This window comes from Lithobates pipiens, unplaced genomic scaffold (assembly GCF_037356315.1).
Source record: "Lithobates pipiens isolate NorthernLeopardFrog02 unplaced genomic scaffold, aLitPip1_a1.2 Scaffold_13, whole genome shotgun sequence".
Taxonomy (NCBI): Eukaryota; Metazoa; Chordata; class Amphibia; order Anura; family Ranidae; genus Lithobates; species Lithobates pipiens.
The window spans coordinates 426,628,292-426,656,288 of NW_027507718.1; the positions used below are offsets into that span (position 1 = coordinate 426,628,292).

Sequence of the window (27,997 nt, forward strand, 5' to 3'; positions counted from 1 at the left end):
CCATTACTCTGCATTACCCTGCAACACTCTGCATTACCCTGCAGCACTCTGCATTACCCTGCAACACTCTGCATTGCCCTGCAACACTCTGCATTGCCCTGCAACACTCTGCATTGCCCTGCAACACTCCGCATTGCCCTGCAACACTCCGCAATGCCCTGCAACGCTCCGCAATACCCTGCAACGCTCCGCAATACCCTGCAACGCTCCACAACACCTTGCAACACTCCGCAACACTCCGCAATACCCTGCAACACTCCGCAATACCCTGCAACACTCCGCAATACCCTGCAACACTCTGCAATACCCTGCAACACTCCGCAACACCTTGCAACACTCCGCAATACCCTGCAACACTCCGCAATACCCTGCAACACTCCGCAACACCTTGCAACACTCCGCAACACCTTGCAACACTCCGCAATACCCTGCAACACTCTGCAATACCCTGCAACACTCCGCAACACCTTGCAACACTCCGCAATACCCTGCAACACTCCGCAATACCCTGCAACACTCCGCAACACCTTGCAACACTCCGCAATACCCTGCAACACTCCGCAACACCTTGCAACACTCTGCAATACCCTGCAACACCCTGCAATACCCTGCAACACTCTGCAACACCTTGCAATACCCTGCAACACCTTGCAATACCCTGCAACACTCTGCAATACCCTGCAACGCCCTGCAACACTCCGCAACGCCCTGCAACACTCCGCAACGCCCTGCAACACTCCGCAACGCCCTGCAACACTCCGCAATGCCCTGCAACACTCCGCAACACCTTGCAACACTCTGCAATACCCTGCAACACTCTGCAATACTCTGCAACACTCTGCAACGCTTTGCAATACCCTGCAACACTCTGCAATACCCTGCAACACCCGCCAATACCCTGCAACACCCGCCAATACCCTGCAACACTCTGCAATGCTCTGCAACACCCGCCAATACCCTGCAACACTCTGCAATGCTCTGCAACACCCGCCAATACCCTGCAACACTCTGCAATGCTCTGCAACACCCGCCAATACCCTGCAATGCAATACTCTGCAACGCCATACTCTGAGATACCCAGCCATAGTCGGTGATACCCTGCAATACCCAGCCATAGACATCCCCCCCCCTCCCGCCGCCCTCCGGTGCTTCTATCGAATCGCTAATACGATCAAAGACAGAATCTTTTTTTTTTTTTTTTTTTTATTTTTTTTTCAGGCTTCCCAGCTTAGAGGTGAGATGTGGGGTCTTATTGACCCCACATCTCACTGTAAAGAGGACCTGTCATGCCATATTCCTATTACAAGGGATGTTTACATTCCTTGTAATAGGAATAAAAGTGATCAAAAAAATTATTTTTGGGGAAAAAAATGTCAAACTAAAATAAATAAAGTAAAATGAACAATAAAATTTTTTTTTTTAAAGCGCCCCTGTCCCCATGTGCTCGCATGCAGAAGCGAACGCATACGTAAGTCCCGCCCACATATGAAAACGGTGTTCAAACCACACATGTGAGGTATCAATGCGAACGTTAGAGCGAGAGCAATAATTCTAGCCCTAGACCTCCTCTGTAACTCAAAACATATAACCAGTAAAAAAAAAATTAAATTGTCGCCTATGGGGATTTTTAAGTAGCGACGTTTGGCGCCATTCCACGAGTGTGTGCAATTTTGAAGAGTGACATATTAGGTATATATTTACTCAGCGTAACTTCATCTTTCACATTATGGAAAAATTGGGCTAACTTTACCGTGTTTTTTTTTTTTTTTAGCACAAAACTGTTTTTTTTCCAAAAAAAAGCATTCGAAAAATTACTGCGCAAATACCGTGCGAGATAAAAAGTTGCAAAGACCACCATTGTATTCTCCAGGGTGTTTGCTAAAAAAACATATATAATGTTTTGGAGTTCTATGTAATTTTCTAGCAAATAAATGATGATTTTTACATGTAGGAGAGAAATGTCAGAATTGTCCTGGGTGCTCCAGAACACCTGATGGCGCTCCCTGCATGTTGGGCCTCTGTATGTGGCCACACTGTGTAAAAGTCTCACACATGTGGTATCGCCATACTCTGGAGTAATAGCAGAATGTGTTTTGGGGTGTAATTTGTGCTATTTATATGCTGTGTGTGAGAAATAACCTGATAATATGACAATTTTGTGAAAAAAAAAAAAAGTAAAAAAAATCTTGATTTTGCAAAGAATTGTGGGAAAAAATGACAACTTCAAAAAACTCATCATGCCTCTTACTAAATACCTTGGAATGTCTTCTTTCCAAAAAGGGGTAATTTGGGGGGTATTTGTACTTTTCTGGCATGTTAGGGTCTCAAGAATTGAAATAGGCCATCAGTACTTCAGGTGTGATCAATTTTCAGATATTGGCACCATAGCTTGTGGACTCTATAACTTTCACAAAGACCAAATAATATCGACCAATTTGTACTGATTTTTACCAAAGATATGTAGTAGTATAAATTTTGGCCAAAATTTATGAAGAAAAAATTACTAATCTGCTAAATTTTATAACAGAAACAAAGAAAAATTCATTTTTTTACAGAATTTTCTGTATTTTTTCTTTTATAGCACAAAAAATAATAAACCGAGCGGTGATTAAATACCACCAAAAGAAAGCTTCATTTGTGTGAAAAAAAGGACAAAAATTTCATATAGGTCCAGTGTTGCATGACTGAGTAATTGTCATTCAAAATGTGAGAGCACCGAAAGCTGAAAATTGGTCTGGTTATTAAGGGTGTTTAAGTGCCCAGTGGTCAAGTGGTTAATAATGCTTAAATTGAAACAATAAAAATTAAATATTCATTTAAATATTGTGCCTGGGGGTGTCCTTAGTATGCCTGTAAAGTAGCGCATATTTCCCATGTTTATAACAGTGCCACAGCAAAATACATTTTCTAAAGGAAAAAATGTAACTTAAAACTGCTAGCGGATGTAATGTATTGTCGGAGGTATTGTCAGGGGGGCCCAACCAGTGGCTCGGGGGCCACATGTAGACCGAAGAGCCCTCTGATGTGGCCTGCGACCTCTGGCTCTGGGATAGAATAGAAATAATACTGTTATTAAAGGTCAGTTTATTACTAAAATCATAGTGTATATATGGGCATATTGACTTCTATTATTATCTGCGAGTTTGGTAAGCTTTCAGAAAGTGCACCAAACCTGCAAAATATAACAGAAGTCTATTGCAAACTGCAGGAAAGCCAAAGGTACACTGTGTTGCACACGTGGTGCGGGTAAACTGCAGCACATCAGTGTGAAAGCAGCCTTGGACCCCTTTCACATGGTCAGTTCCATCAGTCAGACCAATTGGACCCTCCATTCACCTCTAAGTAGTGGCAGACATAAACAGACGTGTTCTACCTCCAATACGATCCACTAAAAAGTATCATGAGCTGTGTCTGTGTCTGCTCTCCAAATACAGAGTGGACACACACATGCCATTCATCCGCTCCGCTCATTGTGGCCCGCAACTGATTACCAAGTCACTTAAGTGGCACTCACTCTTCAAAAGGTTGGGCACTCCTGTTCTATAAAGACTAAATATAAAAAATAAATACATTGTCATAAAACACCACATAGTCTTGTGTCACACCGTATCTTTATAATCTAAAACAATTAGCCAATATACAACTGTTTTCCCTCCCCACCCTGATATGAACAACAATAGATACATGTAAACACATAGATATCAATAGATGGGGAAATCTCCTAACATAGGAATGGGAAAAGACAAATGGCGCAAGACACAAAGAGATAGAAAGACAACTGACACACAAGTATACTGTATATTGAAACCCATTCATATACGATGCGGCCCACATCTGTAAAGAACAGACCGGGCACCATCACATATAAAACACCATGAAATTGGATAGGACAAACAGCCAAAAGAGGGGGCAATGAAGATAAGCGGCACAATTCGGGTAAAACACACAGTCAACCGCAATTTTACCGCCCATCAATCAGTCCCTTAATTTACACCTAATGACTAGTAAATGTCTGAATGGATCAAAAATGAATGGAAAAAGAATGTGTATTGAAATGCATGCCTAGACATAACTTCCATACACAAAAAAGCATTGGATGGTTATGCTACACATCACAATATTTAGTACAATCATAATAAATAAAAAATATTGGTAAACATGACAATAATAAATATGTGAGTATAGTGTATCTTTAACCATCCTCTGCACAAAAAAAGACAACTCACCATATTATTGTGTGTCGATTGCTGTCTGAGAGAGGCAGTACCGTATTTATCGGCGTATAACACGCACCCCAAGTTTAGGAGGGAATTTTAAGGAAAACAACTTTTAGGAGGGAAGTTTAAGGAAAAAAATAACTTACATTTAAATGCCCATCAATGCAGCCTTATCATTGTCCATCTGCAGCCTTGTCCACCATTGCAGCCTTGTCCACCATTGCAGCCTTATCAGTGTCATATGCAGCCTTGTCCACCATTGCAGCCTTGTCAGTCAGCCTTGTCCACCATTGCAGTCTTGTCAGTCAGCCTTGTCCGCCATTGCAGCCTTGTCAGTTTTTTTTTTTTTTTTAAATGCCGCTGCCGAGATACAGAGCCGGATGTCCTGTGTATCTCGGCGGCGCACGGTAGTTCTCGGCGGCCTCCAGCCGCCTTCAGCTCTTTTCGGCAGCTTTCGGCAGCCTTGGGCCGTTCTCTGCAACTTTCGGCCATTCTCGGCAACTTTTAGCCACGAGAACGGCCGGAAGCTGCCAAGAACGGCCGAAGGCGGCCGAAAGCCACCGAGAATGGCCGAAGGTTGCTGAAAGCCGCCGAGAATGGCCGAAAGCTGCCGAGAAGAGCCAAAGGCAGCTGAAAGCCGTCCAGAGGCTCAGAATTGCGGGGGATTCGTGTATAACATGCACCCGCAATTTCCCCCTGCTTTTAAGAGGAAAAAAGTGCGTGTTATACACCGATAAATATGGTACATTATACTTCTCATAAAAATGGCTCACATCCTACTCGAAGTTTAACCCCTGAGGGATGCGAATCTGAAGCCGGAAAATCCAGAAAATCTCCCTCTGGCAGAGCAAACAAAACACATCACCACCTCTACTAGGGGCCTTCACTTTTTCAAAGACCTGTATATGCAGGGCATTCCCATTGTGGCAAAAATTTAAATGTTGAGCCACATTTGTTAATAGGTTTTTAGCCACACTATATTGATATGCTCATTAAAACATTCCTGAAGGCGTCTCGTCGTCCTACCTACATATTGAATATGGCATATGTCACAAGTGAGTATGTATACGACATAATTGGAATTGCAATTATGGAAGAAATCAATGTCGTATTTCTTCTGTGTAGCTGATGAGCAGAATTTGTTGCCACACTTAATGTGACCACAGCATAAGTATCCTGTAGCTCCACGCTTAAAGTTGCCCTTAAAGTGTAGCCATGTAGTTGATTTCTTGGGCTTACTAGCAAAGAAACTGGGCGATAGAGTGCGACCTAATGTGGGTGACCCCCGAGATACTTTATTGATGTGTGGACACATGTCTGGTTACAGTGATTCACTTCCACTGAATAACAGCTGATTTAAACAAAGAGGTGGGGTATCTGTCAGAAACCATGAATCAGACTGAGAAAGAAGTACAGTTAAATCACACTTGTATAATAATAATAAAAAAAGGTAAACAGAGTAAACGTAGTCAAAACATAGCCAGAGTTCAGGAACCAGAATGGATAGTCAGACAAACCAAAATGTCAGGGAGCCAGAGACGAGTGTCAGTCAGAAGGAATGTCAGCCAAGCAAGTCTTTAACAGGGTCACAGGAGAGTGTCTCTAGAGATGTGACCAAGACGAAGGCAGAGGTCATCTGGACTGGACAGCTTAAGTAGGCAGGACTGACAAGCAGGATATCATCAACAGGTGAGTCACTGGGGAGAGATAGATGCTGGCAATCAGCTGACAGCTGAGTGGCCAGCTCAGAGAAGGAAGGGATGAACCCAGCCCTGACAGTATCCCAGGTGATATCATTGACCATATATGGTCATGTCCATATAGTGATTGGTGAAGGATGTACATCATGGGATTTTCTTTCTTTAGTAAAGGACTGTGGGGCTTATTTACGAAAGGCAAATCCACTTTGCAAAACAAGTGCACTGCAAGTGCACTTGGAAGTGCAGTCACTTTAAATCTGAGGGGTAGATCTGAAATGAGTGGAAGCTCTGCTGATTTTATTATACAATCATGTGCAAGCTAAAATGCTGTTTTTTTTATTTTCCTTGCATGTCCCCCTCAGATCTACAGCGACTGCACTTCCAAGTGCACTGAAATTGCACTTGTAGTGCAAAGTGGATTTGCCTTTGGTAAATAACCCCCTGTGTCTTTATTTAAACCTTATACTATATAGATGTATATATTCTTTTTGTGAATTATCAGGTATGCTTTCTGGGAAGCCCTTTATTATTAAAGGGGATTTTGAGATTCTGATAAGCCCCCTGACTGCAAGCCCCCACAACCACTGGACCAGGGTTGTGGGGAAGAGAATCATGTCCTCATCAACATTGGGACAAGTTGCTTTGGGACAAATTGCATTGCCAGAGTGGTCCCCCTGGCAAGGTCCTCTCCCTCCCCACCCCCATGAAGACATGTAGCCTAGAATAGTTGAGAAGCGTAAGTGTGCATTTTTCTAGCTAGCCAGGCTGTATACTCAGCCTGTTCTGTTATAGATTTTTGGACATCTTTTTTTGAGGGTTCCCCCACAAAATGTATGTCAGACCTGAAGGGCCTGAAAGGAACTGGGGGGCGGGGGGGGCAATTTATTTTCGTGAGTGCCTCCATTAGCATATATGTGACATCCTCATCTAAAATAAGGGTCTTGCATAAATAACTGGAATGCCCAGCTGGAGCTGTCAATTTGCTGGCAATTTAAGCATACTTTCTTCAAAAATGTCAGTTTCGATCCAGTATGTTATATAAATTGCACAGATGAGCCACTTCACAGGCAGGTTCAAGGCAGCTTATGAAAGGGTAGGGACATTAATGTCTCAGACTCTAAGCCCTTGTACACACGGTCGGAGATTCCGACGGAATGTGTCCTATCGGACCGTTTTGTTGGATAATCCGACTGTGTGTGGTCTCCATCGGACTGTTTCCGTCGAAGTATGCGACGGACCACGTTTTCCAACTTGTCCGTCAAATTTTCCGACAAAATGCTCCATTCGGACATACTCCAATCATGTGTAGCCTACTCCGACGGACAAAGTGCCACACATGCTCAGATCAAATTCCTAGATCAAAGCTATTGGCTACTAGCCTGAACGTAGTCCCGTCGTAATGAAATAACGTCATCACGTTATGTACAATCGGATTTTCCGACAACTTTGTCCGACGGTGTGTATGCAACAGTTTCGGACAAAATCCATCGGACAAAATCCGTCGGACAAAATCCAATGGATTTGGTTGTCAGAATGTCCGACCGTGTGTACAAGGGCTAAGAGAGAAACTTGTTGGATATTAAAGAAAAATCAAGAATGATGTTATAAAGATAAAGATATTGCTTTATGTGACTGTCTACTTGGGAGAAAACTATGTTGCAAAATGGCTTGTGCCAATTTAAAACTGTTTTATGTTAAAAATTTTAAACATACTCTCCTAATGGAAACTATTATGTGTTGGACACAACTATCTTTACAACCTAAGGACAGTGGGTCATGGCTTACCATCCCTATTCCTTGTCTATGTCTCTCTCAAACCCCCTGATGAATCCTCGCGCCAGGTGTGAGAACTTTATGTAGTGAGACAGATGCACAATTCAACAGATGCTGATATATACACACCTTTGGGGATTTCCCTCTCCAAAACACTGATTGAGTTCAAAATTGCTGTCTTTGCTTTAAGTAGAGCCCAGGCACATCTAAAATTCTTATTTTTACTTTAGAGTTACACTTGATTTTAAGTGCCCTCGGAGATGTTGGTTTTGTTGAATGTTCGTCTTCACCTTTATTAAGTACAGTATAAACTTTCCTAGCAGAGATATCCATTATTCTAATGAAAGTGTTACATCTAAGACCCCTGTGTCTAAGCCCAGCGTTTGATCATGTGGTCTGAAGTTATTTTACAGAAATACCTGCAGCTTTGCAGCCATTAGTAGATACATGAATGTGTCTATTCCCAGAGGAGAATCCAAATGACAGCAATTAGAAAGAAAAATGACTTAAGCAGGTTATTATAGCCAAACTGGGATTTCTACAAACTGAGCCAGTGTCATTTCCATTCTTTGTACGAACCACGTGTTATAGACAAAAGCTGGTGGCTGGTGAATCATCAACTTTGAACATCTTCTCCTCTGAGTCATGAATGCTCCAGGAATATGTTTGCATGATTAACCATTCCATCATTCAGCTGAAGAAAAGGAATAAGGCTATAGTTTATAGCTTGCATCATGATTATCCAAAATATCATTAACTTTTGTAGAAGTGTTTATAAGGTTTCTGAATACTTCAGTGCGCCTAGAAAATGCAATTTTGTTTTAGCATGAGGCTAGGTTTAAGCTTTTTTATACAATTCATTTCTTATGATTTGTTTTCATGTTATAAATAATCCAGCCATATTGATATTTGCACAACTGTAAAACAAGCTAATCATGTTAAGCATAAAAAACAGAAAAGGAAGATCTGAAGAAACCAGCATTGATACAACAGGATATTTTTTAGGTTGGAAAAATTCAACTGATTCATTGCTGTTCTCTGCAAATTAGAAATAAATTCGAAACAACCTGGAGCTGCTTATAAGGAGCTCTTCTGGCATACTGTACAAAGATCTGCACAGATCAGGTGAAAAGAGAATATAAAGATTTTCTCTTTCAGAAGCCAACGAGCTTACCCTGTTGCAGATATTGTATTTATTAATGGTAATATGAAATAAATGTGTTGGACAAACATCATGTCTAAAAGCAGGTACCTCAAAGTGCTTATTAACCACTTCAACCCCAGAAGAATTTAACCCCTTCCTGACCGGGCCATTTTCTTGTGATACAGCACTGTGTCGCTTTAACTGACAATTGTCGTGCGATGCTGTACCCAAACAAAATATATGTCTTTTTTTAAAACAAATAGAGCTTTCTTTTGGTGGTATTTGATCCCCTCTGTGGTTTTTATTTTTTTCACTATAAACAAAAAAATACCGACAATTTTGAAAAAAACACAATAGGGCTTACCATATTTATCGGCATATAACACACACTTTTTTCCTCTTAAAAGCAGGGGAAAATCTCGGGTGCGTGTTATACGCCGATCCCCCGCAAATTCTGAGCCTCTGGGCGGTTCTCAGCTGCCTTTGGCTCTTCTCGTCAGCTTTTGGCCACCTTCGGCCGTTCTAGCCAGCTTCTGGCCGTTCTCGGAGTGATCAAAAAAACATCATAATAGTCCATATGTGTTAATATGATCAATCCATGAGCAACAAACACGTGTATCAAACGCAAACACAGTTCATGGGTGAAATAATCCAACAAAGAAGTGTTCACAAATGAAATCCAAATAATAATTTTCTACCACTAGTGCAGCCCGTCACCTAGGAATAAGCAATGGAGGCTTACCAAAAAGCCAGCAACCACCCTTGTTCAGGGGGGTCACATAAGGCTTAGTAGAACAGCAGGCTTGCTGTTGAAGTACCACCGAATGTCCTCACAGGTAAACGGCCAATGTCTGTGGAAAGTGGTTTCAAAGGCGCTTCTGTCAGGAGACGATCACTGTGCATCAATGGACATTTCCTTCCACCAGTGGGATGTGGTCATCCAATGGATTTCCACAAAAAGTTGTGGAGCAAAAAAGACAACAAAGGCACCCCTGATGACGTTAGCTGTGACGAAACGGCCATAGAGCCTTTTTTTTTTTTATCCTTGCAAGGAACGTTTTTATGCATTGTGAACCTGGTGGTACCTTTTTTGAATAAATTAGTCGAAGGTATCTCTGCACCATTGGCGTCTTTTTTTCTCCTCATAACTTTTTGCAGAAATCCATTGGATGACCACATCCCACTGGTGGAAGAAAACGTCCACTGATGCGCAGTGATTGTCTCCTGACAGAAGGGCCTTTGAATCCACTTTCCACAGACGTTAGCCAGTTACCTGTGAGGACAGTCGGTGGTACTTCAACAGCAAGCCTGCTGTTCTACTAAGCCTTATGTGACCCCCCTGAACAAGATTGGTCACTGGCTTTTTGGTAAGCCTTCATTGCTTATTCCTAGGTGACGGGCTGTGCTAGTGGTGGAAACGTATTATTTGGATTTCGTTTGTGAACACTTCTTTGTTGGATTATTTCACCCATGAACTGTTTTTGCGTTTGATACACGTGTTTGTTGCTCATGGATTGATCATATTAACACATATGGACTATTATGATGTTTTTTTGATCACTTCATTATTTAGAATACACCTTTGTATAATCACGGTTTTTGTTCATAATTACTTGCATTATTAGTTTATTACCCAGCGCTGCACTTTTTGTCTATTTAGGGTATAGAGATTAAATGTGTCCCCTCAGTGTGTTCTAACTGTAGGGGGGTGGGACTGCCTGGGGGAGGAGATTGATCATTCTTCCTATATACTAGGAACACATGATCTGTCTCCTCTCCCCTGCCAGAATGGGGATGTGTGTGTGTTTACAGGTCCCCTATAAAACGGCTGCCATATAGCTACAGCGATTCACACAAGGGAGCCAGTCTGCCATCGTCAACGACTGTGGGTGGTCAGCAAGAAGTTAAAATGCACATCTGGTCAAAACCTAAATAAGCTTAAACCTGCTTCCCTATCCATTCTAAGCCCTATACTAATTACTAATTAGGAAACGTGCTTATACTTACCTAAGCTGAGGGCGCTTATATCTGGTCACATAATCTTCCCAGCGGCTGGCTTCAGGGGAGAGGAGACAAGGCAGTGACAATGGCTGCAGAGCCTGGGCAGTGACATCACCCATAGATTACTATGGAGCATCTGTTGTCCATTTTCCCTCCTCTTCCCTGAAGCTGGAGCTGGGAAACGATCACATGACCAGACCAGATCGGACTTTGTACTAATGCTTTTAAGTGTTTTGCCACATACATATGATAGTTTTTTTCGACGGGGAAATGGTGGATGTGAGCTTGTTGGCAGTAAATCCGACTGTGTGTATGCTCCATCTGACATTTGTTGTCAGACTTTCCGCCAACAAATGTTGGCTAGCAAGTTTTCAAATTCCCCCCAACAAATGTTTGTTGTCAGACTTTCCGATCGTGTGTACACAAGTCCGTTGCACAAAAGTCCACACATGCTAGGAATCAAGCATGAGCCTGAAACGCTCGGTCTTGTAAAACTAGTGTTCATAATGGAGATATCACGTACGTCTTGTACGTCACTACGTCCGTAATTTTTGGCCAACATTTGTGTGACTGTGTGTATGCAAGACAAGTTGGAGCCGACATCCTTTGAACAAAAATCCATGGTTTTGTTGTCAGAAAGTCCGATTATGTTTACGGGGCATTTCCCTACAATATTGATTAAAGATCATCTACGGTTTAAAATAAAAAGTGTATTCTAAAAACTAAGTTAAATGTTTATGATTAACTAATCAGTGCAATCAAACACATAAAACAGCTATATGAGTTATATACAAAAAGTTGCTTGTTATAACACTCTTTAGGGATTCACCCACCGCATAAAACAAGTAAATATTGCAGCACAACATAAATCTTTCAAAAAGTTCATTAAATATAAAATGCAAAACAGTCCACTGTAAGCGCAATCTCCAAAGTCCAATATCTCTGTTCAATTCATATCGGTACAAATAAATCACACAAGTGTCTTCAAAATAAGTTAATGCTTTAGTGCTCATGCTCCACCAGGTGAATAACCTGCTCACCTTAAGACCAAAATAAGGCAGCGTATGATATGTGATACTCTAGGCTTGAGTGTACAGAGACTTGCTCTTCAATCTTCCCTCCTATGCTCCGCATAGTTGTTAACTACAACTAAACCACAACAGCTCACATACCTATAGCAGGATTATAAAAAATATAAAGGCACAAACATAGTGTACTTCCACTAAAAATGTTTATTCAAACACAAGGCATACACTTTTTCTAAAGCATTCCAATCATACAGTCAACCGTTGGCTCAGCTCACAGGCCATAGAAACATATATACATCTTCTACCAACAACCAGGAAGTGTGCACATAAACTACAGGAAACTCACAATTGAGCCACTCTTGATCTGTAGACTATACAAAGATCATACAATGGCTCAGAATAGCTACATCCCTGCGTATCCATGTGTACAACGCCCAGTGAATTCTTACATAAAAAGTATACTATTAAAAACATATAAAATACATACGGTATATAAAAATAGCAAAGTAACTAAAACCTTATACATATCCCCCATATAACTAGAACCTAAAAAAGTCATGCATCTACCATAAAAAAACCGTCAGATTCAAAGTCAGTAATTTCTAATAAAACAGTTGAGGTGTAAATCAATGTTTAAACCTCTGGGGGCTAAAACCTTTGTCTCATAAATAAAAAACTACTCACGCTGACTTTAAAATCTAACAAACCCCACCCCTCCAATTTTTATGGACTCCCCCCCCCCCCCCCAGAATTTGAGACCATTCTGGTCCCTATTATGGACCTTCCTAAAATGTCGGGATAGACTATGATCAGTTTTCCCTTTCTTAACAACTTAAGGACTGGAAGAACTTGTCCCATTAATGACCAGGCCATTTTTTTGCAATATGTAATAAGGGTATACTGATTGGTTTGTGCAAAAGTTATAGTGTCTACAAAATAGGGGATAGATTTATGGCATTTTTATTATTATAATTTTTTTTTTTACTAGTAATGGCGATGATCAGCGATTTTTAGTGGGACTGCAACATTGCAGTGGACAGATTGGACACTTTTGACACTTTTTTGGGACCAGTGAAATTTATACAGCGATCAGTGCTAAAAATAGCCACTGATTAGTATATAAATGTCACTGGCAGGAAATGAGTTAACACTAGGGGGTGATCAAGGGGTTAAGTGTTCCCTAAGGAGGTGTTTCTAACTGTGGGGGCAGTGTAGTGACTGGAGGAGGAGACAGATCTCTGTTCCTAACCACTAATAACAGCAGATCTGTCTATCCTCCCCTGACAGAATGGGGATCTGTCTGTTTACATTGACAGATACCCATTCTGTCTCTCTCAGGTAGCGATCGCGCATGGCTGGCCAACATAGCGGCCGCCGGCCATGCGCATCGGGTCTCTGGTGTCCTTAGTGGTCTTAAAGCGGCCGATGTACCATGACGGCGATTCGCCCAGAGCCAACCTGCTGCAGTACAACTGAAGCAGCTGGTCTTTAAGTGGTTAAAGTGCATGTAAACCAGATTCATGAAATTTGGGCACATATATCTGCAGTGTTTTCTTCACAATCCCTTCAAAGTCCTATTCCCATAGCTGTCTCCTGCTCCATCACAGGTGATAAAAGCAGCCTGAGTTTTGTATTGTAGAGGATGCTATAAATAGATTAGCTTGTAGAGTGCTGAACTATTAAACAGTTTTGAAAGTCTCTACCTATGAGAGGGGGTTTGTGCCTTTCCTCCAATCAGGTTTCCTGGCTATATGCCCAGGCATCACTGGATTTCTGAATAAGAAGAGAAAATCTCCTAACAGGTTGTGTACTTTCTAAAGAATATAAAGCTGAAGACAGCAGATATACGTGTAAAACTTATGTAGGGATATTTGTTTCATCTCTGTGTATCATCTGAGGCTGTTCACTTCACTGGATGTGAAGGTTTAAATCCACTTTAATATTATGTGCTCTCACACCCTTATTTGAATATTCCTTGAGGTACAGCCAACATATTGTTTGAAGCAAAGACACTCCAGCATAGGGACATAGGTTCGTTTTATAGGAGACCTGGGATGGGAAGCTGTTGACTTCTGTTTCTAAAAATTTGACAAATCAGTTACTGCATGTGTCCTCTATGTCACTGATTCAGAAAACAGCGATGTCAGAGGATTTGTGTGTCAACCAGACAACTTGCATTTTATATAGGTACTCTTAGGCCGCGTACACACGCGGGGACTGTTCGCTCAACTTTGTCCGAACAGTGTTTCGGCGGACAGTCCGCTCGTGTGTGGGCTTTCAGCGGACAGTTTCAGCGGACAGTCTGCTGAACAAAGTTTTTCGGAAATTCCCCTCGTGTGTAGGCTTGTTCGTCAAACTAAGTTCCGCGCATGCTCAGAAAGGATTTACACGCCGAAGTTTGCATTGCAGTGTATAGGACGTCGTTTTCTAGTCCCGTCGTACGTGCCATTCACGTCATCGCGCACGGTTTCAGCGGACTGTTCGTTCGTCGTGTGTGGGCAAGTCCGTCCATGCTAATTTTGAGCGGACTGTCCGCTGAAACTGTTTGACGGACATAGTTGAGCGAACAGTCCCCGCGTGTGTACGCGGCCTCAGGCTTGATTCACACCTATGCAGTTTTAGTGCTTTTTGCATTTTGCAGATTTGCACTACAGTCCATTGAACATTGTTTCCTATAGAATAATTTCTGTAGTGCAAATCTGCAAAATGCGAAAAGCATTAAAAATGCATAGATGTGAATCCAGCCTTAGTGCATGTTTCCATTAAACTAATAGCTGATCGGTTTGTTAGACATTGAACACGCTTAAAAAATATATGCTTATGTAGGTATTTGTTAAATATTTGATGGAAAACAATACATTCATAGGGAGTTCTGATCTCTTGTTTCTGAAGAAGCTAAGTATCATGATATCTTTTTGTCACTTGATCTGTATATATAATGAACATCAAAGAGCTCTCCTCATTGCTCTACTGTCTGCACATCTGTATATAATTCTAAATGATCTTTTTTTGTTAATTGTGAGGCTAATATGTTGTACGTTGTACAGAAGTACTGCACTTCAATTAAAGCCATACTTGGAATTTTAGTATCTGCTGAAGAATTGCCTCTGCATTGTTTTGTCAAGTGGCTAGGTAAAAGTGTGATGCCTGCGGAATAGAAATGCTGTGAATCCCAAACCTTCATGCTAAATAAATGCAACAGTGTAGTCAACTCTACATTACCTCCTGCAAAATGATCTCTCCGCTGCTTCCAGGGCAGCCTAATGGTACTCTAGATAGCGATGTTCTGTTAAATGTTGAGGTAAAGTAGATCAGCAGAATCAGATAGTCAACATCTGCTCTGGGGATTTCTTTTCCTGACTCGTTCCTGCCATTTTCTTAGCAATGGCTTTTAGCAGAGAATTAGTGACCAGTGGTAATAAAAACCTAACTGAAAAATAATCAAAAGCATTAAGCGCAAACAACATGCATATGAAGCAGAGTCACAGTTTATTTCCTCAGGGCCAATGTGACACTTTAAATATTGTATTAATAAACAAATGGCATCATGTTTTTCTTTAACCTCTCCATGTGATCATAAAAATGTGGGCACACAGGCAAGCATGTTAGTCTATGGACAAAAAGATCCTGTCCTCAGACTATTTATTTTAATAACAATCTTAACATACGATTATATGTGTATTTAACTTATTTGAGAAATGTTATTTATCTTTATGGGTTCCCTTGTGTAGACATCCAAAAGCCCAGAGACTTTTTCTTGAAGCTACCATGTTGGATGTGAGTTCAGCAGCCCTAGCAGACCCAAGGTTGTCACTCGCTTTAGTATTCTTAAGTGACAAGCTTTAGTATTCTCCTTTGCTTCTCCCCGGCTGGTGCTTAAAAGGTTGCATTGTGAAGTTATGGGAGGGGGGGAGGAGCTGGATCAGCACAGAGAGTAATTAGACACTTTCAAAAGAAGAAAATACCATAACATGCAAGAGAGTGGGGAATTGACTCTTTTGAAAGTCAAATTTGCTACTAATTTCAGAGGCACTTCTCAATCGAATACGAAAAAAACGGTTAATGGAGAAGAAATATGCTGTAGGTAAACAGCTTTTTAGGTTCATAAAAGGGTCTTTTTAAAGAGTACATGTAGTGTTGAAGAAAATGACCTGCAGCAAAGGCATTGGATAAAATATAAGGGGATGCTCTTGTTTTTTTTAGGATATTTTTATTGTACATTGTACTGATGATTAAAGCTAATCTACAGTTTAAAAGTAAAAAATGTTTAACCCCTCCAAAGACATGCCTTAAAGGAAATTAAAATAGATTTTTTATTATTATTATTTATTTATTATATTTTTTCTCATTACAAATTTCACATTTAAAAAAAAGAAAAGAAAGAAAACATGTATAACTTTCAATCAATACATTTTATCCTTCTCCTTCCCCCTCTCCCTCCTACCTCTCGTCATGGTAAATTCTATATTACTTCTTATTACTTCTGCTCTTTTTAGGTTATTATTTCAACATACCTCCACGTCTTCTTAAATTCCTGCCAACATTCCCATTTATCCATTGCTCCCTCTTTTCCCTCTTCCCCACTAAATCTCAAACTCTCCAAATAATATGTTCCTTCAATAGCCAAAACCCATTCTATAATTTTGGGGCTCTCTTCTTCTTGCCATCTTTTAGGGATACGGCTTTTTGCTGCATTAAGCATATAGGGCACTAATGTTTTGTTATATTGTTTCACTGATCCCTCTGTTCCGTGGAATAGGCATATCCACAGATCTTCAGGTACAGTTTCTCCAGTTATTTCCTTTATAAAAATTTAATTCTGTGTGCACATCTTTTTTTTTGTATATATTGCCTTAACTACTGCAAAATGCAGTACTTTTACACTAAAGTGCAGGGGAAAAGGAAATCCCAAGCCCAATATGGGGCTATTGCCCTGATTACTATTAACCACTTACCTACTGGTCACCTTTACCTCCTTCCTGCCCAGGCCAATTTTCAGCTTTGAGTGCTGTCACACTTTGAATGACAATTTGCAAAAATAGAGCTTTCTTTTGGTGGTATTTAATCACCACTGGGTTTTTATTTTTTGCTAAATAAACAAATAAAGACCAGAAAAAAAAAAGGCTTCATCCACACGCTGGTTTGCATACAATTTTTAGGCATTTTGCCAAGGCACATCTGAAGAAACCTCAAGGCTCCCCAGGGCGCCTAGGCACCCTGGTTGAAAAAGGCTGTCAATACTAGATTTAAAAAGGCATACACTTTAGATTTGTAATTTTACTCCATATCAGACACATGGATTTTTTTTTACTGCAACAAGTGTAAAAAAATACTAAATCTTTCAATAAAAAAAAAGAACACTCACAATTACTGCATCACAAAAATACTCCTTGAAGGCCAATTGATGTGACACAAATTGGAGAACAGAGGCAGAGGCTTTTACTGTATGATAATGGCAAAATCATTTTTTTTTAGCTAATCTTTTAAAAAAAGATATAAATGTACAGTATGTCAGGTGAAACCCAATTGTACTTTCACCGACTTAAGTCGTTACATTGTAATCTCCACACACATTGGAGTGCTTACTCTTGCTCAGAGCATACACATGGCAGCTATTTATCCCTTCCTCCACGTGATCAACTAGCTGTCCTAATTTTCTGCACCTAAACATATGTGATCCCCTGTGTAATTTAATCCAGTTAAACTTTAGTGGGGCATGTATATTCTATTAGAAATTAAAGGAAGTCTAAATTCAGTTTTACCGAAACAGTTTAAACAGTTTAAACGTTAAAAGAAACTACTGTTATTTTCTATAATATTATACAAAAGTAATTAATAAATATTCACATAGTCACATGGCATCACCAGATATTCTCTTACCCTACGCTCACACCTATGCTTTTTTTTAGTGCATTTAGCGTTTTGTAGAAACGCACTACAGTCCATTTAACATGGTTATGTTAACTATGTATGTTATTCACATCTGTGCATTTTGCAGCGCTACATTTTTTCCCGCAGCAGATTGCATTTTGCGTGTAATAGGCTTCAAGTGTTTTTGTTTGCGTTTTATGTTTTTTTACTCTTTAACCACTTTCAGACCGGACCATTTTGCTGGTCAATGACCAGAGGTCTTTTTACAATTTGGCACTGCGCTGCTTTAACTGGTAATTGCGCGGTCATGCAATGTTGTACCCAAACAAAATTTGCGTCCTTTTCTTCCCACAAATAGAGCTTTCTTTTGATGGTATTTGATTGCCTCTGTGATTTTTATTTTTTGCGATATAAATGTAAAAAGACCGCAAATTTTGAAAAAAAATGATATTTTCTACTTTTTGTTATTAGAAAAATCCAATAAACTCAATTATAGTCATACATTTAGGCCAAAATGTATTCAGCCACATGTCTTTGGTAAAAAAAAAGTCAATAACTGTATATTTATTGGTTTGCGCAAAAGTTGTCACATCTACAAACTAAGGTACGTTTTCTGGAATTTACGCAGCTTTTAGTTTACGACTGCCTATCTCATTTCTTGAGGTGCTAAAATGGCAGGGCAGTACAAACCCCCCCCCAAATGACCCCATTTTGGAAAGTAGACCCCCTAAGGAAATTGATAAGTGGCATGTTGAGCCCATTGAATATTTTATTTTTTTGCCTCAAGCGATTGAATAATGACAAAAAATTATTTTTTTTTTTTTTTTACACAAAGTTGTCACTAAATGATATATTGCTCACACATGCTATGGGCATATGTGAAATGACACCCCAAAATAAATTCTGCTGCTTCTCCTGAGTACGGGGATACCACATATGTGGGACTTTTTGGGAGCCTAGCCGCGTACGGGGCCCGGAAAACCAAGCACCGCCTTCAGGCTTTCTAAGGGCGTAAATTTTTGATTTCACTTCTCACTACCTATTACAGTTTTGAAGGCCATAAAATGCCAAGATGGCACAAAACCCCCACAAATGACCCCATTTTAGAAAGTAGACACCCCAAGCTATTTGCTGAGAGGCATGTTGAGTCCATGGAATATTTTATATTTTGCCACAAGTTGCGGGAAAATTACAAACTTTAATTTTTTTTAAAAAATTTTTCACAAAGTTGTCACTAAATGATATATTGCTCACACATGCCATGGGCATATGTGAAATGACACCCCAAAATAAATTCTGCTGCTTCTCCTGAGTATGGAGATACCACATGTGTGGGATTTTTGGGAGCCTAGCCGCGCACGGGGCCCAGAAAGCCAAGAACCGCCTTCAGGTTTTCTAAGGGCGTAAATATTTGACTTCACTCCTCACTACCTATTACAGTTTTGAAGGCCATAAAATGCCAAGATGGCACAAAACCCCCACAAATGACCCCATTTTAGAAAGTAGACACGCCAAGCTATTTGCTGAGAGGCATGTTGAGTCCATGGAATATTTTATATTTTGCCACAAGTTGCGGGAAAATTACAAACTTTTTTTTTTTTTTTCACAAACTTGTCACTAAATGATATATTGCTCACGCATGCCATGGGCATATGTGAAATGACACCCCAAAATAAATTCTGCTGCTTCTCCTGAGTACAGGGATACCACATATGTGGGACTTTTTGGGAGCCTAGCCGCGTACGGGGCCCCGAAAACCAAGCACCACCTTCAGGCTTTCGAAGGGCGTTACAGTTTTGAAGGCCATAAAATGCCAAGATGGCACAAACCCCCCCAAATGACCCCATTTTGGAAATTAGACACCCCTAAATTTAGGGGTACACTAGTGAGACTAGGTAATAAATGGCGGGTGCCCTGAAACTATAAAAAAATAACTAACCAACCAGCGTCACCTGTAACAGTTATATGGTGATCACTGGTGAAAGGGTTAACTAGGGGGCAATCAGGGGGCTTTATGCGGTAGTATATGGGGGTCCCTGGCGCTATAAAAAGCTGCGGCGAACCTAAATACCTACCTGCCTAACTAGCGTCACCTGTGACACTAATACAGCGATCAGAAAAACGATCGCTTATTAGGCTGGGTTCACACTGGAGCGATGCAGGAACGCCACAAATCTGCGGCGGGTTCCCGCATTGCATGCCTCCCGGCGGCAGTTCACACTGCCCTATGCAAACTGCTGGGAGTGTCAGTGAAATGTTAATGACACCCCCAGATCAGTTCGCATATCGCAGTGCGATCTGCAAACTCGGATCGCATGGTGTGAACACCCATGCGATCCGATTCTGCTGCGGACCAAAAAAAGGGTCCCGTGCGAGTTTGCGGCGGGTGCGGCAGGTGCGACACGAATTCAGCCATACTATCTGTATGGCTGAACTAGAATCGCACAGAGATCGGATGTGATTTGCACTGCAGTGCGGTGCGAATCACATCCGTTCTCATAAACCACTGCAATGTGAACCCAGCCTTAGTGACACTGGCGACGGGGGGTGATCACGGGGTTAAACCTTTATTGGGGGGGTTAGGGGGGTACCTTAGAACTGAAGGGGGCTAACCCTAACTGCCCTAACAGTTATTACAGTCACAAATGACACCCGCCGGGTGATCAGGGGGTTAAACCTTTATTAGGTAATAAATGGCGGGTGCCCTGAAACTATAAAAAAATAACTAACCAACCAGCGTCACCTGTAACAGTTATATGGTGATCACTGGTGAAAGGGTTAACAAGGGGTCAATCAGGGGGCTTTATGCGGTAGTATATGGGGGTCCCTGGCGCTATAAAAAGCTGCGGCTAACCTAAATACCTACCTGCCTAACTAGCGTCACCTGTGACACTAATACAGCGATCAGAAAAATGATCGCTTATTAGGCTGGGTTCACACTGGAGCGATGCAGGAACGCCACGAATCCGCGGCGGGTTCCCGCATCACATGCCTCCCGGCGGCAGTTCACACTGCCCTATGCGAACTGCTGGGAGTGTCAGTGAAATTTTAATGACACCCCCAGATCAGTTCGCATATCGCAGTGCGATCTGCAAACTCGGATCGCATGGTGTGAACACCCATGCGATCCGATTCTGCTGCGGACCAAAAAAAGGGTCCCGTGCGAATTTGTGGCGGGTGCGGCGCGAATTCAGCCATACTATCTGTATGGCTGAACTCGAATCGCACAGAGATCGGATGTGATTTGCACTGCAGTGCGGTGCGAATCACATCCGTTCTCATAAACCACTGCAATGTGAACCCAGCCTTAGTGACACTGGCGACGGGGGGTGATCACGGGGTTAAACCTTTATTGGGGGGGTTAGGGGGGTACATTAGAACTAAAGGGGGCTAACCCTAACTGCCCTAACAGTTATTACAGTCACAAATGACACCAATGCAAAAAAAAAATAATGCAATTGGTGTCACTGTGACTGGGGGGGCAGGGGTAATTGGGGGGGTGATCGGGGGGTGAAGGGGGGGTGTGAGTGTGCCTGGCATGTTCTACTGTGTAGTGTCGTGTTGCCGCAACTCACCGATCCTCTCTCCTCGGTGCCGGAACGAAAAATACCGACACGGAGGAGAGATTACATCACTTCCTCTCCTGTGTTTACATTACAGGAGAGGAAGTGATGTCACGGACCATTTCCATTCGTCGGGAGCGATCACGAGGGGGTGGCCATGAATGAATGGCCGCCCCCTCATCCCGGATCGCTCCCGAACGAATACCGACCGCCGCAGGCACCGGGGGGGGCCCGATCGGGCCCCCCACCCGCGGGAAGGCAGGGACGTACAGGTACGCCCATATGCCTGCCCGTGCCATTCTGTCGATGTACATCGTCGTGCGGCGGTCGGCAAGTGGTTAAACACACTGTGTATAGCTGTTGCTAAGGAGCAGGCCGGGAAGCCAGCCGTCGTGTCCTTACCATGTCTCATCAGTTGTCGGGGGGGGAGAGGATGAGCTCACACCCCTCCCCTCCTAAACCATATCAGGCCACATGCCCTCAACATGGGGAGCTGCTTTGCCCCCACCCAAAAGCAGCTTGTCCCCATGTGGACAAGGGCCTCTTCCCCACAACTCTGGATGGTGGCTGAGGGGTCTGCGGGTGGGGGGGGGGCTTATCAGAATCTGCAATCCCCCTTTAAGGGGGCTCCCAGATCCCACTCCCATGTGAATGAGTATGGGGTACATTGTACCCCTACTCATTCAGCAAAAAAGGTGTCAAAATGAAAAAAAACACACTGATTTGACAAATCCTTTATTAAAAATAAAAAAAACAATGCCCCCTCGATGTAGGGTATGGTATGGATTTGGCTTTCTTTTTTTTGTGTGGATTTCCCCTCCAAATCCATGCGAGACCCAACCCAAAGGGGGGAGGACCCAATGCAGCTTTTTTTTCCAGGGATCCTGGAACTGTTTCTGGAGGTACTCCAATGGTTATTACCTCTGGTATTGCACGGTACTAAAGTGCAATGAGGAATAGGCTTTAGACCTGCCTAATGTCAGTCTTTGTTAGATCCTCCTCCATGGGACTAAAGGTCCCAACACCTCTGGATGGAAGTCTAAATGTATGCAACCAACTGGATCTGATGGAATGCAGTAGTTCTTCTCCGGTGCCCTGAGTCTTGCTTCTAGCCAGCCGTCTCCGTCACACTGCTCCATTCTACAAGATGCACTGGGTCCCTCTGATGGCTCTGACAGGTGTCCCTCGATCCTTCCTGACCCGGTCACTCAGTCTCTCCAGCTATCAGATGAAGCAGGTTCATCTTTGCTGCGCTCCGCAGTGGTTGTAGGCCGCACTCTCTGGAGACACTCCTCACAGGTCCTCACTGCAGACCATGCATCCAGAAGAGACTTAAGATGGCCACGCAGGAACCTTTTATATCCTACCCAGCATGCTGTTCAGTACAAGGTGATCATGAGTAGGTCACCTGGCATTCTGGGTAAATGAGGTCAAATATCAAAGGTAAACACAGTCACTTCCTGTTATATTTCCAACATTATGAAAAGGTAAATCATCCAAGTCCATTTCCAGTTTTGGCCACTAGATGGCACCAAAAACTAAGGAATAATATTGTCCATAGGTTTATATATATATATATATATATATATATATATATATATATATATATATATATATATATATATATATATATATATATATATATATAGCACTAACACCCGAAGGAGCTGCTGAATTTTTCTGGGCTTAAGGATTACCTCCACCAGCTCGTACTCATTGTCCTTGTCTAGGGGTCCCCAGGGTTGATGACCCAGTAACTGTAGAGACCGACACTTGAATTCCTTGTTAGGATTTTTATTTTGCATAAAACAGTTGAACAAACTCAGTCTCTAAATTGGGAATAGAGCGTATCAGGGTAAAGTTTAGCTTAGGTGTTTGGAACTGCTGACTTCAATAAAAGCCTCTCTCACTGTACATAATCCAGGGAACAGCCGCTCGCAACTGTATCCTTTAACTGTTGGATAAATCCTTAAGTTTGGGTTTAGCAGCCAACAGGTAATTCTAGCTTTTTCAAAGTCTCTCATGCACACTTGGTTGGAAACTTTGTTACAACTGGAAAGGTAGTAGTAGGAACTTTTCTTACTGTACCAGAATCTTTCAGCCGGTCCAGTGATACTGTAAGAATTGTGGATTCAATCAATGTCCATGACAGCTCAGCTTCCAGGCTCTTACCGAGCAGCTAGCCTTGTGTGTGGCTCTCTTACTGAAGAGTCCTCCCTGGTCGCGTGTAGAGTTGCTGGGCCTCTTCAAACCCGAGATGGCACCAGAACACCTTAGAATCCTCCTTCCAGTTACTGCACCTCAAACTAGCCAGTTCTTAGGCTCGGAAACAGATGGATCTTCCCCCCAGGCCATAAGGGGCTCTGGTGAGTGGTCAGAAGGACCAGGACCATGGAGTCAGCAACAAATTCTGGACCGAAACCCAGAACCACGTGACTTCAGCACCTTAAGTACTCTTTCCTGGATTACGCAGTGAGACAAATGTGCCCACTGATTGGCTCCAAGATAGAGATTGGTACCCAATGCGTCCAACCAGACTGCGTTCTAAAGCCTCCCACAGGTGTACAATCCCACCTATGACCAGGCATAACTTCAATACAGCCCAATCAAACTGATGCCAAAGTACAATTTAGCACAATTAACCCCAAAACTTACTACAGTTTTGAGCAAAAACGAAATTTAAACACATAGCGCCTACTCATTAGGAGTACCGGCGCTACACACTCCCCTCGGTCATTGGAACAATGTCCTCATCGTCTCACTAAGGAGAAAACTTCCTAACACTACAAAAATGTTGTTAAGCACCTGAGCCTTTGAAGGTGTTGGGATGGGGAAAGAAAGGGAAAAGAGTAATAACAGGTCTAAGATTTTCTACAGTAAAATATTTCACATCAGCAGAATGTACACATACCACCCAATCCTATCTATCTACACCAACCACTCTCTGGCAGCTTGACAGACGATCTCGGTGAATCCTGAAAAAGAAACACAACACCAATACGAACACATTACACTATTTGTTTGAAAACAGAATTCTATCCCAGACTCAATAGAATTCTCTTTTCTAAGTCTAAACCTTTTTCTTTGAATGCAATGAAGTTGGAGAAGAACTCTTTTTGCAATCAAAGGCTCAGTTCAAAAGCAGTTCACCAGTAAAATCGGGGGTTTTGGCAAAATTAAGTCTCTTCCATGTTCATCCACGGTAGTGATAAAGTACATGGCACTATCTTTATCTGGCCTGCAAATGACCACTTTGTCCGCATAAATGTGCCGACCATAGCTCAAGTGTTGCAGACATCCCTGAAAACGTTCATACATCTCCCGGCAGAATGCCTTCTTACGAAGTGGCTTTGGAACATTAAGCTAGTTCCAGACATCTTCCGCATACCACTTCTCATGATTTTCCTCAATAATGTCCATGATTTCCCTGGGCACATAAGGAAATGCAAGTCCATACTCTGTTGCTACCCGCTTGTTAAAAAGTCTTTGAGACCTGGCAAGTCTCGTCATATATATTTTTTTCTCAGGAAAACACTATTCTGTTAACCCATAGCGCATACTCATTAGGAGTACCGGCGCTACATATATATATATTTGACCTCCAAACATCTGTAGTTTTGTAGTTTCCGTCCAGCTTTTAGTCTATAGTCTCTCTTCAGTTGAATGGCCCTCCACATATGCATAAAATTCCTTTCTGGATCCAGAAGCTTGTGTGGATAAGGTTTTAGGAGAGTATTTATTGGGTAAACCCAGGGGAAAATTTTGTTATGCTTATTAAAAAAACAAACAAAAAAAAAAATCAACATGCAATAAACATCAATTACATGATTTGCTTTTTTTAAAAATTAATTAACATTTGTTTGTAGAATACAGAAATGCTCTGATGTCAACCAACTGGACACACGTGTTTTGGCTCAGGCGTTTTCCTCGTGCCTTTTTCAAACCAAAGGACATCACGACAAAGAGGTTAGCGTTGTAGAGGAGCTGATTAAATTCTATGCAGAGATTTTTGATGTGAGTAAACCATGTCAGATTACACTCTTCCTTGTAATAAAAATAATAAAAACATTGTAATCCACATATCATTTTTCATTCTTTTGTGTAGGTTAGTGAAGTACAGCTCAAACAGATGGACATTGAAAACCGTTTTATTACCAGGTGGAATGATTCTCAGGTACCCAAGATTTCTTAATACAACAAAAGTTCCCTCATTAAGTAACTAATGAATGGTCTCCCAGATCTTCTCTCATTTATTTGTTTTAATATCCTGGTGTTTAATATAACATTTTCTCTAAAATACCTGTATGTCACTTGTTAGTACTTTTTTTTTAAAGTGACAATTCACAATTGTACCCTCCAAGATGAGCTTCATATTCAAGAATACAAAGTTAAACAAAAAAAAAAATGTTTTCCCTTGGTCAGGTAAATAGCAATTATAACAAACAGTTACTGTATATTTACCACCTGTTGTAAGCAGACTTTTTGCTGGCTGCAAGAGATACTGTGCTGTTGCAAATGGCACCATGCCGCAAAAGTCCAGAATAAGTGGACTAAAACATCAAACTGTTCAGCACTATTCAGAACACAAACAATGTTGAATGAGGCAGATGAAGGACACCTCTTCAGTTTGTTTATATGGCTTTTTTTAGATGTTCGATAATGAAGCAATGAATAAAAGTGCAGAGCTAGTGCTGGGCTTTGTTATTAGAAAGCCCCACATGCTCTGTATTGAAATTGTTTTGAAAGCATTGGGGGTTATTTACTAAAGGAAAATCCACTTTGCACTGCAAGTGCACTTGAAAGTCCACTGAAAGTGCACTTGGAAGTAAAGTTGCTATAAATCCGAGGGGGACATGCAAGGAAAATGCAAAAAAAAACATGCATTTTTTCTTGCACATGATTAGATGATAAAATCAGCAGAGCTTCCACTCATTTCAGATCTACCTCTCAGATTTCAAGTGCACTTGCAGTGCAAAGTGGATTTGCCTTTCGTAAATAAACCCCATTGTGTATTAAATGCTTAGTAGTAAAAAATGTAGTGTACATACACAGTGTAATATATATATATACAGTATATTTTGATGGGTGTTGTTAGCTCAAAGGTAGTAGGCTTTTTTAAAGAGTTCAAATCGCAAAGGTTCCTACACAGGGGATTCTCCAGCTTCAGAAAAACAACCGATAACTGAAAATACCAAGCCACTTGGTTCTCTTGTCAGCAGCACTTCTGCTTTTTTTTGTGTCTCAGACCCTGGGTTCTTCAGGCTTACTCAGCCTAAGCTTGCCCCACCTCACTGCATAGATCAAATGTTGGACTCTGGACAGTAGACACGTGCAATTTGTTTACAAATTCGGACAAATTTATGGTTATTCAGAGATTCGGATGTATCCGACGCTCCAAATGAAATAGTAACAAATAGTAATGAATTTCTCTGAAATCAGTTAAAATGTTTTTTGTTTATTAGTTTTCTGACGAATTCCAACTTTTCAGAACAATTATAATTCGGATTGGTCGAAAAATGGTCGACCAGTTCAAATTCTGTGTGAAGAAATAGCTGGTTGTTAAGCAGCGGGCCGGGAAGTCGGCCACCCTCGTCCTTAACAACCATAAGTCATAATCTGTAAGCAGCCTTCCCCACTGACAGATGAATGTAAAGCTAAAGAATGCTGCCAATTGCCCAGCAATAGAAAAATGTAAAAAAAATGGTGTGGGTCCCCCCTCCTTAGTCCATACCAGGCCCTTTGCCAAAACAATTTAAAAAAATGCGTGCCCCCCCAAAAAAAATCCATATCAGACCATTATCCGAGCATGCAGCCTGGCAGGTTAGGAAAGGGGGCAACAAGTGTGCAGCCCCCCCGTCTGAACCATACCAGACCACATGCCCTCAACATGGGGGGGTGGGTGCTTTGGGGCAGGGGGGGCTCTGGGCCTCTTCCCAACAGCCCTGGGCTGTGGTTGTCGGTGTCTGTGGGTGGGGGGCTTATCCGAATCTGGAAGCCCCCTTTAAACTCACTCGCCCCCTTTCCTGACCTGTCAGGCTGCATGCTCGGATAAGGGTCTGGTATGAATTTTGGGGGGTCCCTACACTGTTTTTTTTTATTTTGGCGTGGGGTTCCCTTTAAAACCCATACCAGACCTGAAGGGCCTGGTATGGACTGGGGGGGACCCTAAGCCCTTTTTTTTCTTTTTTTACATGTTTCTATTGCATTTTCCTTTACATTCATCTTTCAGTGGGGAAGCCCACTGACAGATGACGACTCATGATTGTTAAGGATGCAGCTTCCCAGCCTGTTGCTTAACAACCAGCTATTTCTTCACACAGAGTTGGAGTCGATTAATTTTTCGACCGATTTTTTGATCGATCTGAATTCTAATCAGTCTGAAAAATTTGAATTTATTAGAAAATTAATAAATGAAACAAATTTGAATGAAGATTAAATTTAAAGAAAATGAAACAAATTCCGAAACCAAACTAAACTAATTGCATAACAAAACTAAATTAGTAACATAATGAATCTATCCGAAATGAAACTTTTCTATTCTGCACATGTCTACTGGAATGGGTTCTCCCAGCTTTCCTGGGTCTCCCACTTTTCAGGAACACAGGGCTCCCTCTGGCCCCCTCTGTGGACTCTCTAGTCACCTCAGATTTCTCAGTCTATCCAGGCTACAGACTTTGTAGCTGTCCTGACTCTGACTTCC

The 27,997-nt window shown here is 41.7% G+C and overlaps 1 protein-coding gene across 3 annotated transcripts in view; it reads left to right on the plus strand.

Moving 5' to 3' along the window:
- ARAP2 (ArfGAP with RhoGAP domain, ankyrin repeat and PH domain 2) overlaps positions 1-27,997 on the plus strand; it is a 609,403-nt gene that overhangs the window by 400,198 nt on the left and 181,208 nt on the right. For 2 of the 3 annotated variants that reach the window (XR_013272356.1, XM_077477663.1), the window contains exons 23-24: positions 25,164-25,311; positions 25,403-25,471. Coding sequence is in view for 2 of the 3 variants with exons in the window: in XM_077477663.1 (XP_077333789.1) it covers positions 25,164-25,311; positions 25,403-25,471 (217 nt within the window). In the remaining variant the exon portion in view is untranslated. The remainder of the gene's footprint in view (positions 1-25,163; positions 25,312-25,402; positions 25,472-27,997) is intronic. The other variant, XM_077477664.1, reaches the window with a different exon arrangement.